Source organism: Fusarium verticillioides, chromosome 6 (assembly GCF_000149555.1).
Source record: "Fusarium verticillioides 7600 chromosome 6, whole genome shotgun sequence".
NCBI lineage: Eukaryota > Fungi > Ascomycota > Sordariomycetes > Hypocreales > Nectriaceae > Fusarium > Fusarium verticillioides.
The window spans coordinates 3106502-3123136 of NC_031680.1; the positions used below are offsets into that span (position 1 = coordinate 3106502).

The following is a 16635-nucleotide window of genomic DNA, read 5'->3' on the forward strand; positions in this document are numbered from 1 at the left end:
GGCAGCGGGAGGCATGTGATGGGTCCTGCAGGAGACCCCGTGGTTCCCGATTTTCTGGATCCCTCGTGCGGCCCCATTTTCTCATCGGGCTGACGTGACGTGACAGTTTGTGAGCCTAATTATTTCAAGTGACGTAGGACGATATCAAACCTCAAAAGTGAATCATTTGAATGACAATTATTGCTCGTCTGTGACTGATAAGAATGACCGTGTCCCCTCCCCTGCTGCCTAAATCAGGTCCATCCTGCCATTTCATCAACGAGTTCCCCGCCACCCAATTTACATCCAATGCTTCTTTGGCGATTGGGCATCTTTCGCCCCCCGTTTAGCATGACCTGACAAAATCCCCAACAAATCAACTATTTATTCTTTCCTCAAGGATTAATGGCTACCGACAAACCTACACAAATGAGTCACACTTTATCGCAAAACGCTCGTGAGTTTGAATAGTTGGCCAGCACATCATGGAAGCCCCTGACACAGCCACACCGATATGTCAAACCGGCCATCGAATCAACTGCCTTACCTCCTCCTTGGTACAAGTCATTTGAGCAGAGTCCTAATGTACCAGGATATGTGATAGGCAGCAGCGCGCAAGAGGGAGCTCACGATGACGCACACGCGATATCTCAGATTTCTGATACGTGAAACGTGTCGCGCCAGGCAATATCTCGCGCGAGGCAAGCACTTCACATGTCGAGAGCCAATATAAAACCGCGGGGTAAGAGGCACAGCCTTGTGAAATGTCATTCACGGTGCTGGTGAATGGTGGCGATGTCAGCAAATGGGATGGAAGACCGGGTTGATATCCGTGATAGCGACACGCTTTTGTCTAAATGGAGGTTGGAATATTGGTGATATGTTTAGCAGTCAACGATTGACCAGGTTTGCTGAAGATTATTGGTGATAGTAGAGGCTGGATGTCCGTCAAGAGGCTTGAACAGTTGTCGGGTCGACCAATGTGAGGGCATCGTAGGACACAACGTGCTGAGGAGAGAGTCACAGGTGAATTGGCAAGGGGCAAATCAGTATTGCTTGAGGTAGGCCTAAGACGACCTAAGAAGCCTTGGAGTAGCGTCTGAGAGCCCGTAAATTTCCCTTCGGTGAAGGGACACTGCGAAGCTTCAACTGCGATACCTCAGGCACCGCCTAGTCTCGGACATCAACCGTTATGGATTTCCTCCAGATTGAAGTGACCGCAAATCATGTCTTGGCCATGAGTAGAGGGTGATGTGGTGTTGGCTCTTCCATACTCCTGTGTCTATGGCAACTTCAACACTAAGTTTCACGAATTATCTTGCACGTTGGATGGCAGTACTTGTTCTCTACAGAGAGCGATGTTTGATAGCAAGACAAATGGGGTTTCGCACTCAGCCGATAAATGCTTTAAGGACATTTACATGAACAATGTCGCAACTATCCTCCTTGTGTTATATCTCCTTTCTAAGCATGCACATAAAATTTCAAGAGATATACATATAATCACCAAGTCCGACGGCAATTTGAATAAGTATGCGAAGTGGAGTCACCAAGGCGGTGCACTACCATGATCATTTTCTACATCACTCGTACTTTGTGTAAGAGATGTGCTAGACGTCAAGGGAACGATGCGAGAGAGCCAAGAGTCTATAGACGTCAACCTTATCGGCGGTGATGCACCTATAGACAAGAGAAGACCCACGAGTTGCACGCTTTACGGATACAAGCAAGTCTTACAACCGTAAGATACACACCTCAATGAATACCTCATAAGGGATATCTATAGCCCTAGTGCTAGTCTGCAAGACCTACTAGTAGTTACTTGAGCGTAAAACTTCGAGAGTCAAGTCATATAATAGCAAAGCTGGAGAAGTTCTCATTGACTGTATAGTCAGCTTATCGAGAGACTAAAGTCTTGGGAGAGATAGCTAGATGAGTCCCGGGTTTTTCGATTGCTCCAGAAGTCGACGATCATGCAGGGCTGAAATTGAACAGTTTGAGATTTGATAACTTGCTCTGAAGCTCAAGTACTGTTAGTTGCCCCATAGCGGTGGGTGATATACCCGCTCTGCACTTGATGATTTCTTCTGTTAAGGTCACTCTGTGTGACATCGGCGTCAGATTTAGCTACGGTAGAGACATACAAGTCCCCTTGGCCTAAATAAAGTTGAAATTCTCCTAGAGCATGTCTCAAGCTCCAAAGTGTCTAACGCATGGGGAATATGAATAGAAACGTCTTGCTTGTTGCTAAACTCTACAACTGTGTACATAAAACTCTACCTTATCATGACAACGTCTGCAGATGTCTTGGTAGCTGGATGCTCTGGACACGAGGTTTCCAGATTCAGAAAGCTTTAAAGATCGGAAGTACGGTGTCTATTGCTAATGAACGAACGTCAAGGAGGCAGCATAACTTTATAAACATGCAATAAGAGTGAGATCATAGGACCAGAGCAACTACCAACAGATTATACTACAGAATTAGAACCACTGCTGATGTATTCTATAGAATCTGGTCAACCGACATAGTCAAGCTGTATGCCGCAGTGCCAAATCGATGTGGTGCTACGAGATCAATGTAGACATGGAAAGTTAGCGAATGATTGGAAGGGGAAAATATGAATGGCTTAAGGGAGGAAGAAAACAGTTTAGAACATTGTAATTTATTCAAAAAAGCATCGTGCTCTGTCCGCAAATCGGATCTCGCTATGCTATCAACCATGGTAATAAGAAAACCTAAAGGACGCTTTCCTCCTATCCCTCCTAACATTTTCTCTATGAGCCAGTAACTCCCAGAACACCATAGCGCCAACTACTGAACTGCAGACAACAAAACTACGCCTTCTATACCGGGTGCAGAAGAGCGGGATGCGTTCCGGGTTTGCATTTTTCACCCTTCTTCGTCTTAAGCTCATTGAGGCTGCATGTTCTATGGGACTTGAGACAACTAATGCAGGCGTACGTCTCGATTTCCGTTGGAGAACGAGCCACAATGCACTGTCCGGCCTTGCAGCATTGGCAAGGAACACAGGCTGCTACCCCGTGAGCTTCCAGGTAGTGGATCTTCATGTGATCCCTGAAGTTGCTCATGTTGTACTCGCGGTTGCATATAGCACATATCTTCCGATTGTTGACCTTTCCGCTGTTGATGATGGTGCTGGTGCTGCTGGTACTGTTGGTGCTGCCAGAGCTTCCCACACTGGCCCCTTTCTCGACGACGGGTCGCTCTGCGTGCTTGCAGGGCTCCCCCGGGGACCCCGTGACAGCGCACAAGTAGCAGTGTCTGTGTGGAGCGCCCTGCTTCTTCTCCAACGGCTTAGCGTTGATTGGTGTGAAAGACGACATGTCTGATGGTAAGTTAGAAGTGAGTTGAGTATCAGGGTGATTTCACTTACTGTTTGGTAGGAATGTTTTGAAGTGATAAAGTTGAAATGTTCTTATGTAACTGAGAGTAAGAGTGAGAAACTTGAGATGTTTCGATGTAATAAAGAGTAAAGAAAAGAGATAATAAAGACAAGAGACTGTTCTTTTATAGTGAAAGGATGGGAAGACAGTTTAGGACATGGAAGTTATTCACAAGAGGAAAAGATATACTTTCGTTTGTAAAGAAAGCTACAGCTGCGATTACCAATTGAGAAGCAAGCCATCACATTGCGCGCATTTCCTGAGTAAAGTATACAACAAATCCCCGAATAGTCCCCTAAGATTATTGGGCATCGCCTACGTCACGGGGATCAAAGTTCTTTTTGGCTTGTTCTTGAAGAAGGTTTTTGATCATCATTGAGTCAGGGAGGACTACAGTATGAAGATATTTGCCTGTCCCCGGTGATAAACTTTTGTTACATACAGCCATGAGCACATTTTGATTGCGTTACGAAGCTCGAGATGAAAGCTTGTATAATATTGAACTAAGTGAAGCTTTTGACTCGGGATAAGAGGCATACGCAAGTTGGCAACATCACTCTGGAGGGGTAGACGAAAGTGATGGCAATTATATGCTTCGACTGAGGAGATGTTTGTATCCCTCACTCCAATAAAGTTGATACGGATGAGATAGATATACAAAGTCCCTAAGGGCAATACGGTCGCGTTTAGTTGGTCAACAGAAGAGCATTTACCCTGGTATGGCAGCCATGGTACATTTCCTTGTCACTCCGAGCTGGAGACACAGAATCATGGATGGGAGCATCTATAGGCTTTTTGGGAAATCCATTTAACTTCCTCTAGAAAGCCATGGCGAATCTCTGCTGCCTAGCCAAGTCCTTTCTGACCGAGCATGCTGTTCTTGTAAGTAAACGGGGCCATAGCAATGAGTGGCTTGCTGTTCAACATCCTGTTATTAGTACAATTACTATACGGACCACGTCATATCATTGAGAACCGATATTCGCTATGGGAATATGCCGAGTCCCACTTGATACGAAAATCATGGCTATGATACGAAATTGACGGGGACCCATATAGTTGAGGCTCTTAGACGAGATATCATGGCTTCATTATAGTTTTCCGATTACCCCTGAAAATGCGCGCAACTCGGAAGCAAAAAAGGGACTGACCAACGAATCGCCAGAATTTTACTATAAGCTTTCAACTTGCGCCGTTCAAGAGCGCACACTTTGAACGCTCCGGGGAGTGGCATATTTCGAGACAGCCTACAGAGAGTATCAGGGCCCACCTTTAAAAACCTTCGCTGCAAGGGCCGGGAGCGCCGCATGCTGCCTCACTTACTTTATCTTTCAATTGCGAGGGATTGCCAGTCGCGTTCGAAAGAGCTCACTTGGTTTAGAGTATAACGTGTGATTTCACGTGGTGTTACTCGAAGGCCGGCATGCCTTTGCTTCTGGTGTCATGCAATTGCATCTCTGTCGAGGTTCAATGATACCTAGGCATTTATACCGGCCTGTATCTGAAAATAAGGTAGTAACAGTCAACGATGACATTTGTAGAGTAAAAACAACTACATGTTTGGCAATCGAATTGCAGAGGGGACTGTATTCCGCTTCACCAAACAAAAAACTCTCCTGTCCATGGATGGTAGTTCTCTCGATTGTCAAACATAAAAAGTATTTGTTGTCGAGGGTGGTGTGATCTCAAATGGCGATAAATAAGGCGACAAATTGCCAGACACAAAGTCACAAACAGAAACGATCTGAGACCCGGAGACCCCCGGCAATCTGGATCGATCTAAACGAGCAAGGATTGATATACATACAATAAGTATCAGGCGTCTTTCACGTGGAATTGTCATTCCACGTTCTAACGTTAAGCCTCAGCTGTTCCCATTCCCCGCAGCGTAACTCGCTGGAGCTGAGGGGCGATATCCCGAAGCCGACCGCCGCAGCCCGTGAGCCACGACATCAGATCATTTCGGCATCTAACTCAAGTGAGGGACGCTATCTTACCGAGGGACAACTCAGGAACACGACACGTATTAGAGGGAAACTGACGTGTTTGTCATGACGAGGCAAACACGCCAAGGCACCTTTTTATTAGGGAGTCTTTAAGCTTAAAGGCGCTGAGGTCCCCCCCCACTGTAAGCCATTCAAAGGGTTCAACATTTATGAATTTCACTTGCGTCAACCACCTTCAACGTCACTTCAGGAACAGACAAATTCTCCGAGACACACTCCAACAAAGCAAGAGACGCATATTTATTAGTGGAAAGCCACCAAAGTCATGTGCATCGTACTTCTCACTACTGCGCATCCCGATTATGCATTGATCGCCATCGATAATCGGGATGAGTTCATTCTTAGGCCGACATCGCGGCCTCACTGGTGGACTCATGGTACATCTGGTCGACCAGTCTTATCATCACGGGATCTCCAACGAGCAGAGAAAGGAACATGGATGGGCATTAGCAAGGACGGTCTGATGGCCGTGCTCACCAATTACCGAGAAACAGATGTTCAGGACCAGAACCATCCTATTCATGCTGCCAAAAGCCGCGGCGGTATGGTCACCGCCTGGTTGGGAACACCACCCGAAGAGAGCCTCAAGGACAGCGTCCACAAACTGGTCGAGAACGACGGCGTTAAGGGCGTCGGCGGCTTTTCTATGGTTTGCGGTAAGCTGAGGAAGCAGACTCAAGGTATTGCGATTGTAAGCAACCGGGCCGGTAACGTCGAAGAGGTGCCCATCGTCGCCAAAGAGCGCGGTGAGATTTGGGGTCTAAGCAACACCGCCTTTGATGCGACAGGGAAACAAGAAGAATGGCCTAAGATCGAAATGGGCAAGAAGCTATTCCGCGAAGCTATCGACAAGTCTGTATCCGATAAGAAAAGCAAGGATGACTTTGTGTCGGACCTCTTTGATGTTCTCAGCCACGACACACTACCCAGAAACGAAAACGCCAGTCTTGTCGAATATATCCACGAGCTCAAGAAGAGTGTCTTCATCCCATTGATCGGCGACGAAAAGCATCGTAAGGCAATGGAAGCGGCCATGGCCAAAGGACCCGGTGAATGGACAGACGATCAAGCAGCTGCTGAAGAGCTGATGTCCGAAGGACGACCGGATCCAAGTACGACACCTATCATGGGTTTTGAGACTGGCATGTACGGGACCCAGCGACAGACCGTGGTTCTGGTCGATTGGGAGGGTAATGTCACGATGGTGGAGCGGGCGCTTTGGGATGGCAATGGTAATGCAGTGCCAAAGGGAGAAGGCGACTTCAAATTTGAGTTTGAGATCAATGGGTGGAATGATGAGTTTTGTAATGGAAGCACAAATGGTATGAATGGAGAGACGAACGGACACTTGTAGACGGTGTTGAGATGGTTGTCACGAAGACGATGCATTGGATAAGAAGCCTTAGACAAAGAATAGACAGGCACTCGATATCAAGACCACAATGAGCTTCCAACCGGCTCGCTACCTATTCTAATGAACAGCAGCAGTAGCTCCTCTATAAGACAGGGGAAGAACTGCCCTGGTGGTACGAATTCTTCTAGCGCAAGCAGGCAAGTAAGGTAGGTAAGGCAGCTGTCAACTGTTCGTCACTGGCAAAGTCCAAAGCTCCCGTCGACCTGACACTGACACTGGCAAAACTTCACTTCCACACATCAAAACAAACCAAACAAGACGTCTCCAGCAACGCGTCCAAAATGAGTCCATGTTTTCTAATACAACAACAAAGCCAGCATCACCTTTAGCTTCCGCTGCGACTTACAACAACAATGGAGGCTTTTCGAAACAGCAGCACTGGCTTCCAGAAATCGTCTTCACGACTTCGTCTACCCACCCCATCTAATGTCTTCTCGCGAGGAAAGAAGAAGCGTCCTGTTATTTCTGGTCCGATTGGACCCGTCAAGAACTCTCGAGGCCCCGACTTCACTCGAAGTGAAATCCTCGTTATTGTTCCCACCATCAAAGACTGCAGTGGCTCAGACGAGTCATTGTCCGACAAAGAAAACGCTGAAGCTAAGAAAGCAACTCGACGACTCTCTGCTAGCTTCTCGGCACAAGGATCACTTGCTAGTCCCCCTACTGTTGCCAGGTCTGGGCTGACTGCGACTTCGAGTTGCAACCTGAACACAGCCTCTTGCTCAACTTCAACAAAGACCTGCATACCAACAACCAAATTTCATCTGCCTACAACAAAAAGAACCCTGAGCTCCCCGAAGTCTGGCCTTACTACTTCATCTTCGCATCAGCACTTTTCGAGTGCTGCTTTAATCAAGCCTTTGCCAACAACCAGCTCATTCCACTCCATCTATGAGGACTTGAGCTTCGAGTCCGCCGTCCAAGACGAGAACGTCCCCCCCTCCAACCATAAAAAGTCAGTCCTCCTGGAACATGATCCCCAGGACAGCTTTCAGAAGAACAAAAGTCGTCTTCCAAAGTCACGAACATTGGCCGTTTTGAGCGATCTTAAAACATCCATCTCCCGATCTTCGCTCAACTCTAAACTCTCCTCCTCCCGCGATTTCGATGACCCATCATCCCGCAAAACGTCTGCATCTTCAACAAGTAGCTTATTCGCATCAACAACCTCACGACTTGGGTTGTCACGAGCATCTCTAGTTTCTCGATCCAGCAGCAGTTCCGGCACCACGGCGACAGAAGTACAACCAGACCCCAGCCATATCACCACATCACAATCATCTGCATATTGGTCCGGGCGCTTTGTCTCTCTGCATGATCGTTTCTTAGCCGAAGAATACAGCAATGGGGAGGCTAGCGCCTGGGACTCGAGTCCTGGGCACCCTTTTCAGTACCACGCAATGACCACTGATCGCGTGGCTGTCAACTCCCGTCCGACTCACCTCTCCCACTCCACCACCACATCGGCACTTACAAGCCTAACTGGAACAAAGCCTCGCACCCCACCATGCAGTAAGGATGCTAGATGCCTGCGAATTTTCCAGCACCTTGAAAGCCTTTGTACTACAGGCGAGGCACGCCGGTCATTGGTAGCCTGGCAGCAGTCGTATGCCCGTCGCGTGGGAAAACCACAACTCCTCCCCCAGGGAGGTCGCATGGAGGACAAGAGTCTGATGGGCAAGATTTTGGGCACAAACCCCAACAAAGGAGGAAGACTAAGCCTCCCAGCTATGAGCGAATCGCGCGTACCAATTGCCAGAAAGACGAAGCCCGCCCCTGCGGTTAGAGGACGTGGGAAGCGGGTTTCCATCAACTGATGCTCTTTGTCGGGAGAAGAAGACAAGCACGTACAAACATGATTGCTCTTTGTTTTGAGCTCACCTACAATTGCTTGGATCATTTTAAAGTGTATAATAGCTGAAAGGGACATGTTACAGCCAACAGTTGGGATTGTGGTACACCTCTATGTTAGCGATTTGTTTCCTGATGAGGCGCAAGGTGTCGAAGCATGTGCTGTTTGTTTTTATCATCGAGTTTGTATTATGATTGAAGAGGCATGGAGGAACGCAGTTAATGCTGTAGCTATAATAACTAAATCCTTTTTGATGTCAATATTTCGCTGAAAGGGTGAAAGGAAACACGAGACTGTCCTTTTAATCTGAAAGATTCAACAATAGCTTAGGACAACTTCAGTGTAAGGAATCCTTAGCTTCGACCATTTAGACAAATTTAGACTATTTGGACAAATTCAATGTAGTATTTCGACTATTATGAATTTTGTCTGGTTTTATTAGAGGTCTCGTTCGAGCCTCGTCCCTAAGCCGAGACATCTTTGACAAAAGCTTCATTCGCTCAGATCGTATTTGAACATTCTTGATACCGAATTTCATTGATTCTAGCCTGAAATGCAGTCACACAACGCCAACAGTATCTTGGCCCCCCTTTCGAGTTGAAATATCGTTTTAGCGAGTCCATCTAGCTATCCCATCGACGCCAAAAACTCCAATGCTGTAAATCTCTTAACCCCCCCTTTTCCAATCTTACGGAAAGTATTCATTCTGTCTTCTTGCGAATCTTCATATAGTCTCTAATCTGTTCGTGCTTGCTCGCAAAAAACATCTGTCGAGCATCGTTCTTCCACACCAAAACACCCACCTCCTCGGCAAATCTTGAGATATCCTTGTATTCCCTATCATCCTCGAAGGACTTGAACAGAAACCCGCTTGTTGTCTTCATACGCTCGTTTTCGAGCTGCCATAGACGAATTTGATCGACTACTGTTGGGGGAAGAACGGGTTTGTTATTGAGAGCTGCGGTGCGGTGCATTTGATCGTGTGCGTGTGCGGAAAGGTAGGATATGATCTGCTCGGCGGTGATGCCGAATTGAATGGCTTGTCGAATGGATTGGCGGGAGATTCGGCCGGCGACCATGTCGGGGAAGCGCATCGCGAGTTTGGTGAAGAGAGCGAGGACCGCGATTTGAAGTGTTGACTGAGTGTAGGCATAGATACGGTAGTTAGTCTCGATAATCACACTGCCGCGCTGCTCGGTATTGGCGGCTGTCACGCTGCCCCCTGGTGCGCCAGATTGGCCTGGCTGAAGAGCAGCTGCCGTCGCGGCTGCAACGCCATCACTAATGCTGCGAAGACTATTGCTGCTCGAAGTGAGGGTTGTAGCTAGACGAGTCGGGAAGAACATGGATCGTTTGTGATTAGGGATGTAAATCAACCCGAAGTCAACAAGTGAGGGTAGCATGTTCTTACGTTGCTCCGTCAGCGCATTCGTGTCGTACGCGCGACCGAGTTCCATGCTGGCGAGCACGAAGAGGAACGAGAGCATATCTGTAGCCTCCAGCCCAGCCATCTTATTCACCTCCATAGCCTCCAGCCAAAGCAACAGCAGCGTCCATACTTGCGCGTTGGCCTCTTGCAGCAAAAAGGTAAAACCAGCCTGTGTGATGCCAACGCTACCACTGGCTTTACGATCGACGAGACGGCCCGCGACGAGGAGTTCTTTCACGCTCTTATTCGGTCCAGAAGACTCGCCGGCGCTCTTGTAGCCGACACTAGATACGACAAAGTGCAGGATATCTTCCCATTTCTTTCGTGCGTAGCGATCGAGAAAGGTGATGTCGATTTCGGGGGGGATTTGAAGTGTTGACGGTACACCGAAGGAGTTATGTGTGCCACCGCCTGATAGCGCGAGTCGAAGGGATAGCTTGAAGTTCGTAGTAAGTTGCATTTCCTGCGGTCGTTCCTTTGAAGGCGCCGTGATCGAGACGATGTGCAGAACGCGCAAGATCGAGAGCGCCTGGTCCTTCTGGCGCTTATGGCTCGGTTTGACCCAGTCGTCTAGATCGCTGAGGAGTGTAGGTTTGGGAGAGTAGAGAATGCGCATGACAAAGGTCTTTGCTAGGGGGTGTGTTAGAGATTGGGCGGGTGTAGTGGTTGTGGTGACGAACCGAGGTGCGGTAGCATGCGACGGAAGATGGCGAACGCGGTTGAGGGTTGTTGGTAGAGCTTGCGAAAGGTCGTGCCGGGGAGTTTCTCGAGATACTCCGCGAGCTGGAGGGAGGGCGCTGGGCTGACTGACATGTTGGGCGACGGGGGGGAGCGCTCTGTCAGTCAGTATTTAAGGGTGCTATCGCATGATCGAGTGGTGTTGAATGGGGCAAGGATGCCTGAGTGAGCGTGGGTGATGAAAGAGATGTCGGTTATTTGAGTAAACGCTGCTGGGTAGTGTATCCCGTGGTGTCGGACAAGCGCAGATAAGTTGTGTCGAAAGGTATATCAGAAGGCCAAAGATTTGAACTTCTTTGAAAGTTCACGAAGCTATTGAGCACGAGCTCTCCAGGCACGATGAATTATTTTCGGGCTAGCGTTTAGCGACGCGGGTTTAGCGGGAAAAGCTCGGTAAACGACGTCATACATGCACCCCAGGGCGATCGATCTACAGCCCGATCGTCGACCTACCTACAGCAACTCATTGCATCTGCGATTGTAAGCAGATATCCATGATAGCTATAAATGGAGCTTCTATTTCTTATATGAAATTTGGATATCAAGAAAGGGGAACAGTGTAGGGTAACAAGGTCCACCGAGCCTCTAAAGCAAGTACATAGTTGGCCGTGAAAATAGGCTGCATCGAGGAGGGTTGCTTCAGACTGACATGAACTTCTATATCATTAATCCCGGCAGATAACTGACTTCTATCCAATAGGGAATTGTCTGCCACAAACTTTGCTCGGATGCACCTTCTGAGATCAACGTGCCTATCACCAAATGCCCTTGGCATATTGCAGACTCTAGCTTCTATGAATTCCCGCTGTGAAGCTAAAAGTTGGAAATGACCGTTCCAACATTTCTCTTCCTAGCAAGGTCCAGGATGGCGTTCCCAGCTGCAAGATCTGTGACACTCACGCCAATGCCTTTGTACACAACGAAGCCCTCGCTAATCCACGTCTTGAGCTTCCCAATGCCCCCTTCAGGCTTCCTTTCAGACTTCTCATCAAGCCAATCTAAGATCTCTCCAACCTGAAGTAGTCTCTCGCCCTTTAGGCCGCTCTGTATCACTTCTCCTGACTTGACCATTGCTTCTTCTAGATCGTCGACAAGAATACTGCCCTCTCCACCACGAGGACTATACGAGTCGTCGCGAGAGGCAGCATGGCGAAGCATTTCTGGATCGAGTTCGATCATATCGGCTTGCCATGAGCCTATGGCGCCGACGAAAGGCAATCTACTTCGTGTTTCATCACCCAGGATGGTCTTGAGTGAGAAGAGTGGACTTGTTGAACCAACTGTGCAGAATACTGCGTCCGCTGACGATAATAGAGATGCCAGAGCCTCGTCGTAATCTGCTTGAGTAGGATCAAGAACATCCAGACTAGCAGAAGACTTCCAGTACTTTTTGTTTTCCTCCGTCACTGTCTTGACCAAATCCTTCGCACGGCCAACGGAACGATTCACAATAGTGATCTTCTTGATCTCAGAACCTCTGAGAGCTAATGCAAGACGAGTATGCCAAAGCCCTTGCTTCCCCGCTCCAAAGATCACAATGTTCTCGGTATCCTTTCTCCAAGTCCACGGGATCAGAGCAGAGAGTGTCGTCCGGTAGCCTGTGGGCTCAGCTGCATTGAGTACACCCGTCGGCACACCCGCTGAATCACACAAAGACAAAAGTCCACCAAGGGGACGGTTTACCGTGTTACCATCTGCGTCCTTGATCGGGGCTGGAGTAACCACGATCTTTGTGCCTACGTAGTCTGGGGAAGTGAATGTGCGGAAGAGAGTCTTTTGCCCATTCGGTCGATTGACAAAGTCTGGTGTTGGTTGGTATTTCCCTTCGCCTTTGACAGAGAATTCAATGAGGATGTTTTCTAAAGCTTTCTTGAACTGAAGCACTTCTTCTTTCGACAGAGATACGAGCAGATCTCGGATTTCGGCGTCGCCAAGGACGATGAGGTTGCTGGCCATGGTGCTGTGTAGAACAAAATGAGACTTGTGGCTGAGAGCTTATATCCGCACAGAGAACCTGGTGCAGAACAATAAATGAGGAATCAGATGAAGAGCAGAGCTGTGTATCTCTGCTGAGCATTGATATGGGTATATAGACCTGATGCTTATCGTGGTAGATGACTGCGAAGTCGGCGTTGCAGGGGCAGCACGGCCAGCGTCGGTGCCGGTTCATGCTGCCGGTCATTTACCCCACGGCCGGCCGGTCCATCCGACTGCGGATCGGCACCCGACATCCAACATAGACATGCTTGAGATGATAAGCATTGGCAAATATCTTGGGAAATCGTGTTGGATTGCCGTATAACTGGATCTGCTGATAACCAATTATGGGACTACCTATTGCTCAACTGCAGTCGCATTCTTACACCCATCCTGAAAGGACTTGAACGAATACTTTCTCGAGACAATCTCATTGTCATAACCGAACTCCACGCCAGTCTGCAACGTACCGTACCCTCCAGCTGTTGGTTTCCATCCTTTCTTTGTCAGTCCAGTATAAGGATCCTGAATAAACGCCAACCAGTAATCCTGCATCGCATGACTGATCTTGTACTCAAATGGCCTAGACTTATCCCGCGCGATGCTGTGAGTTCCAAAGATCAAAGGAAGCTCAGCAGAGTGGAAAGCCCCTTCATCTCCGGGCATGATGTTGGTGAAGTTTGATGAGTACATGTATCGCCAGGTCTTGGCGTTAGTTGAGGACCGCAGAGCTGTTTCGAAGTGTGCGGGACAACCGAAGGTACTGTCTGTATGGACTTGTTCAGGTGGTGGTTTTACTGGAGGCTCTGCTGGCTCTCCACCAAAGTTCCATTCGTCTCTATTTGTTCCGATGATGGATGGCTGAGGTAGAGGTCAGTACAGTGTCATTTTGCTTGAAAGATGATGTGATGGAGAGCTTACCAGCTTAGGGATCTTGGACGATAGAAGTCGGCTTGAGTAGTCTGAGAATCTGGTTCTTTCATCCACGGCAGGGACAAAGCTCACTCCCGCTGTATTCTCGACCTTCTTTTGGATGTCTTTAAAAGGTATCTTCCGGAGGCAATCGACCTGATTGTCTTTGTCACACTTGAACGCCTTTGCGATAGAGGTAAAGTTGGAGTGTGTGGAATCAGCATTGTTGATGGGCAAGAAGACGCCCCCAGAATCTTGGATGTATGCATGCGCGATTGGGTCCTTAGGATACGCATACTGATAGTATCCCACCGAAGCGCCGCCAGCACTCTGACCCCAGAGAGTGATCCTCTTGGGATCTCCTCCAAAGCGTGAGATGTTGTCGCGCACCCACTCAACGGCGAGACGTTGATCTAGAAGTCCTAGGTTCTGTTCCTCGGAGTCAAGACCCGCGGCATTTGGGAATCCAAAGATTCCGAGACGATAGCTATATCATGATTAGTGATGAAAGTGGGAAGGGGCCTGTCTTTACATACTTGAGACTGACGACTATGTGCTTCTGACTTCTTGCGATCCAGTGGGGAGGCACTTGGTAGTCGATATTACCACCGCCCTACACGATACGTCAGTCAACTCACTCTCATCGATGAACTGAAGAAATATATCTTACGCCAGTGAAACCTCCACCATGGATCCAAATCAACACCGGAAGCTTTCCCTTGTTGCTCGCCCGAGCCTTGTACGGAGTCCAAACATTCAGATACAAACAGTCTTCGCTTGTGCTGTTAGGCTTGATCAGAAACTCAGGGCGCCATGGACCACTGTTGGATGGTTCGGCTTGAGGGCACGCAGGGCCTTGATGCGATGCATCTAATGTTCCGAATCGTCCTTTGACTACTGCAGGAGCCCATCGCCGTTTCCCAACCGGAGGTTCGGCATAAGGTATACCGAGGAATTGAGCCACATTGGGAAAAGACTCGTCCGTAAAGCCTTTAACAACACCGTTATCTGTTTTTACAGTTGTCGTGTCAAGAGCAGACACTAGAGTGCCAATTCCAGCTCCAACGGCCAGGAGATGAGAAACACTCGGTAGAATCATCATGCGTCACTGTAAGTAGGGACGAACGACAACAATCGAAGTCGTGGGATAGTAAAGCTGGTACCGCGAGTCATTTTGTATCCAATCCTGAAGCATCCGATAGTAAGGCCGAATGCCACCTTATATCCACAACCGAGGCATCAAGAAGCGGGGAATGAGGAGTGAAGCTGGAGATCTTCAGTGAAATGGCCAGTTTTGGGAGTTTAGATCTTGATTTTTAGTATGACCTGGTGATAATCCGGGGGTTTGACATTGAGTGGTCATCCGAGTTTGACGATGAACGGTGCTTCTTTGTATCCTCGTCTATGTATTAATTTGCTATCTAATGAGAAACTCACATGGTATTTAATATTATCATATGTCCTCATGCACTTACATGTACATCTTCCTTGCGTTCTGCTGTTCGGGCAACAATAATCCGAGCCGAACCGGGACGATGTTCCATCCGACTACGGATCGCCGACCGATATCCCTCAACTTTACCCCAAATAAGACCCTTAACAAACCCCACGAATCTTAGTTGATGGCGGCTAAGCTAACCTTCGAGCATGCGGAGAAGCGAAGCTTTCTGGAAGGTCGTTCCAGACTTCTCTCTGGCAGCCAATGATGGAGGGTTTCGATAAATCTCAGATAGAAACAGCGATATCCTACGGTTGTTAATTCCGATGCGGTCTCCTGTATAAGAGCTTGAATGTCAGATAGCACCTCATATGTAGCCATCAACAATTTGACCGAATTATACCTTCATCACAGAATTGTACTCTTTCTCTTTATCATGCCCTTCAAGCGCAGCTTCAACACTGTAGGCGTCCACTGCGGCGGCGAAGTCTGCGACGTCGTAGTCGGTGGTGTACGCGATGTCCCTGGCAAGACAATGTACGAAAAGATGATGCATTTCTGGAAACATGAAGACCACCTCAGAAACCTCCTTCTGAATGAACCACGAGGCTGTTCCGCCATGTGCCACAACCTCGTCTTACCTCCCACGAACCCAGAAGCCGACTATGGCTTCATCATCATGGAGCATGAAGAGTACCCGCCCATGTCGGGAGCAAATACCGTTGCGACGGTGACGTGTCTGCTGGAAACGGGCATGGTGACGATGCAGGAACCTGAGACGGTTGTCAAGCTTGATGCGCCGGCTGGACTTGTTACTGCTTATGCGAAGTGTGAGAATGGGAAATGTAAGAGTGTCAGGTTTCATAATGTGCCTGCCTTTGTGTTTGCCACGGACAAGGAGATCTCGGTACCGGATCTGGGCACGGTGAAAGTCGACATTGCATATGGAGGGATGATCTACGTGTTGGTAGATGCTGCGTCAGTTGGTCTCAAGATAAAGACTACGGAGGGAGCCAAGCTTGTCAAGGTCGGAGAGCGGATCAAGAGAGCTGTCATGGAACAAACGGACCCAGTGCATCCGGAAAACCCTGGTATTCATGGCGTCACAATTATCGAGTTCACAGAGCCTCTGTATGAGTACAAGGATGGAAAGGCAGCAAACAACACTGTAGTCGTGTCTCCCGGGCGCTTAGATCGAAGCCCTTGCGGAACAGGAACTTGTGCCAGGCTAGCAGTTCTTCATGCAAAAGGAGAGCTGAAGGAGGGTGAGAACTTTTATCACCGCGGCATCACTGGGACGGAATTCGTTGGTAGAGTAGAGGGAACAACCAAGGTTGGTGAATATTCTGCGATTTATCCCTCTGTTGAAGGACAGGCATGGATAACAAGCTTCAAACAAGTTGTGTTGGATTCCACAGACCCTTTCCCTGAAGGATTTCGTGTTGGAGATACATGGCATCTAGACCCCGAAGAGTAGATATGTTT

At 48.4% G+C, this 16635-nt stretch overlaps 7 protein-coding genes across 7 annotated transcripts; 3 read left to right on the forward strand and 4 right to left on the reverse strand.

The window, feature by feature from the left end:
• Window positions 1–2823: 2823 nt before the first annotated feature.
• FVEG_01823 (hypothetical protein) lies at window positions 2824–3324 on the reverse strand (the record flags this gene model as incomplete). The annotated part of the gene is made up of 1 exon (XM_018888824.1): window positions 2824–3324. The coding sequence occupies one exon, from the start codon at window positions 3322–3324 to the stop codon at window positions 2824–2826; it is 501 nt and encodes a 166-aa protein (XP_018744841.1).
• A 1810-nt stretch (window positions 3325–5134) lies between these two features.
• On the forward strand, window positions 5135–6857 carry FVEG_14933 (hypothetical protein). Its single transcript, XM_018903965.1, has 2 exons — window positions 5135–5196; window positions 5253–6857. Exon 2 carries the CDS (start codon window positions 5656–5658, stop codon window positions 6742–6744), a length of 1089 nt encoding a protein of 362 aa, XP_018744840.1. The 5' UTR covers window positions 5135–5196; window positions 5253–5655; the 3' UTR covers window positions 6745–6857.
• Window positions 6858–7157: 300 nt separating this feature from the next.
• Window positions 7158–8621, forward strand: FVEG_14932 (hypothetical protein; the record flags this gene model as incomplete). The annotated part of the gene is made up of 1 exon (XM_018903964.1): window positions 7158–8621. One exon carries the CDS (start codon window positions 7158–7160, stop codon window positions 8619–8621), a length of 1464 nt encoding a protein of 487 aa, XP_018744839.1.
• Window positions 8622–9151: 530 nt separating this feature from the next.
• Window positions 9152–11153, reverse strand: FVEG_01821 (transcription initiation factor TFIIH subunit 4). The gene is made up of 2 exons (XM_018888823.1): window positions 10766–11153; window positions 9152–10715 (listed from the first exon to the last, which is right to left on the reverse strand). The coding sequence occupies exons 1-2, from the start codon at window positions 10896–10898 to the stop codon at window positions 9358–9360; spliced, it is 1491 nt and encodes a 496-aa protein (XP_018744838.1). The 5' UTR covers window positions 10899–11153; the 3' UTR covers window positions 9152–9357.
• Window positions 11154–11636: 483 nt separating this feature from the next.
• On the reverse strand, window positions 11637–12779 carry FVEG_01820 (hypothetical protein; the record flags this gene model as incomplete). Its single annotated transcript, XM_018888822.1, has 1 exon — window positions 11637–12779. One exon carries the CDS (start codon window positions 12777–12779, stop codon window positions 11637–11639), a length of 1143 nt encoding a protein of 380 aa, XP_018744837.1.
• Window positions 12780–13157: 378 nt separating this feature from the next.
• FVEG_01819 (hypothetical protein) lies at window positions 13158–14814 on the reverse strand (the record flags this gene model as incomplete). The annotated part of the gene is made up of 4 exons (XM_018888821.1): window positions 13158–13661; window positions 13722–14199; window positions 14249–14325; window positions 14383–14814. 4 exons carry the CDS (start codon window positions 14812–14814, stop codon window positions 13158–13160), a joined length of 1491 nt encoding a protein of 496 aa, XP_018744836.1.
• A 772-nt stretch (window positions 14815–15586) lies between these two features.
• On the forward strand, window positions 15587–16627 carry FVEG_01818 (proline racemase; the record flags this gene model as incomplete). The annotated part of the gene is made up of 1 exon (XM_018888820.1): window positions 15587–16627. One exon carries the CDS (start codon window positions 15587–15589, stop codon window positions 16625–16627), a length of 1041 nt encoding a protein of 346 aa, XP_018744835.1.
• Window positions 16628–16635: the final 8 nt, after the last annotated feature.

What these genes read in the sequence shown, in the direction of transcription:
- FVEG_14933 (XM_018903965.1), top strand. Translation starts at nt 5,656, where the DNA reads ATGTGCATCGTACTTCTCACTACTGCGCATCCCGATTATGCATTGATC.
- FVEG_01821 (XM_018888823.1), bottom strand. Translation starts at nt 10,898, where the DNA reads ATGTCAGTCAGCCCAGCGCCCTCCCTCCAGCTCGCGGAGTATCTCGAG. An exon ending in TCGCATGCTACCGCACCTCG is followed by an intron (nt 10,716 to 10,765) that starts GTTCGTCACCAC and finishes CACACCCCCTAG; the next exon opens with CAAAGACCTTTGTCATGCGC.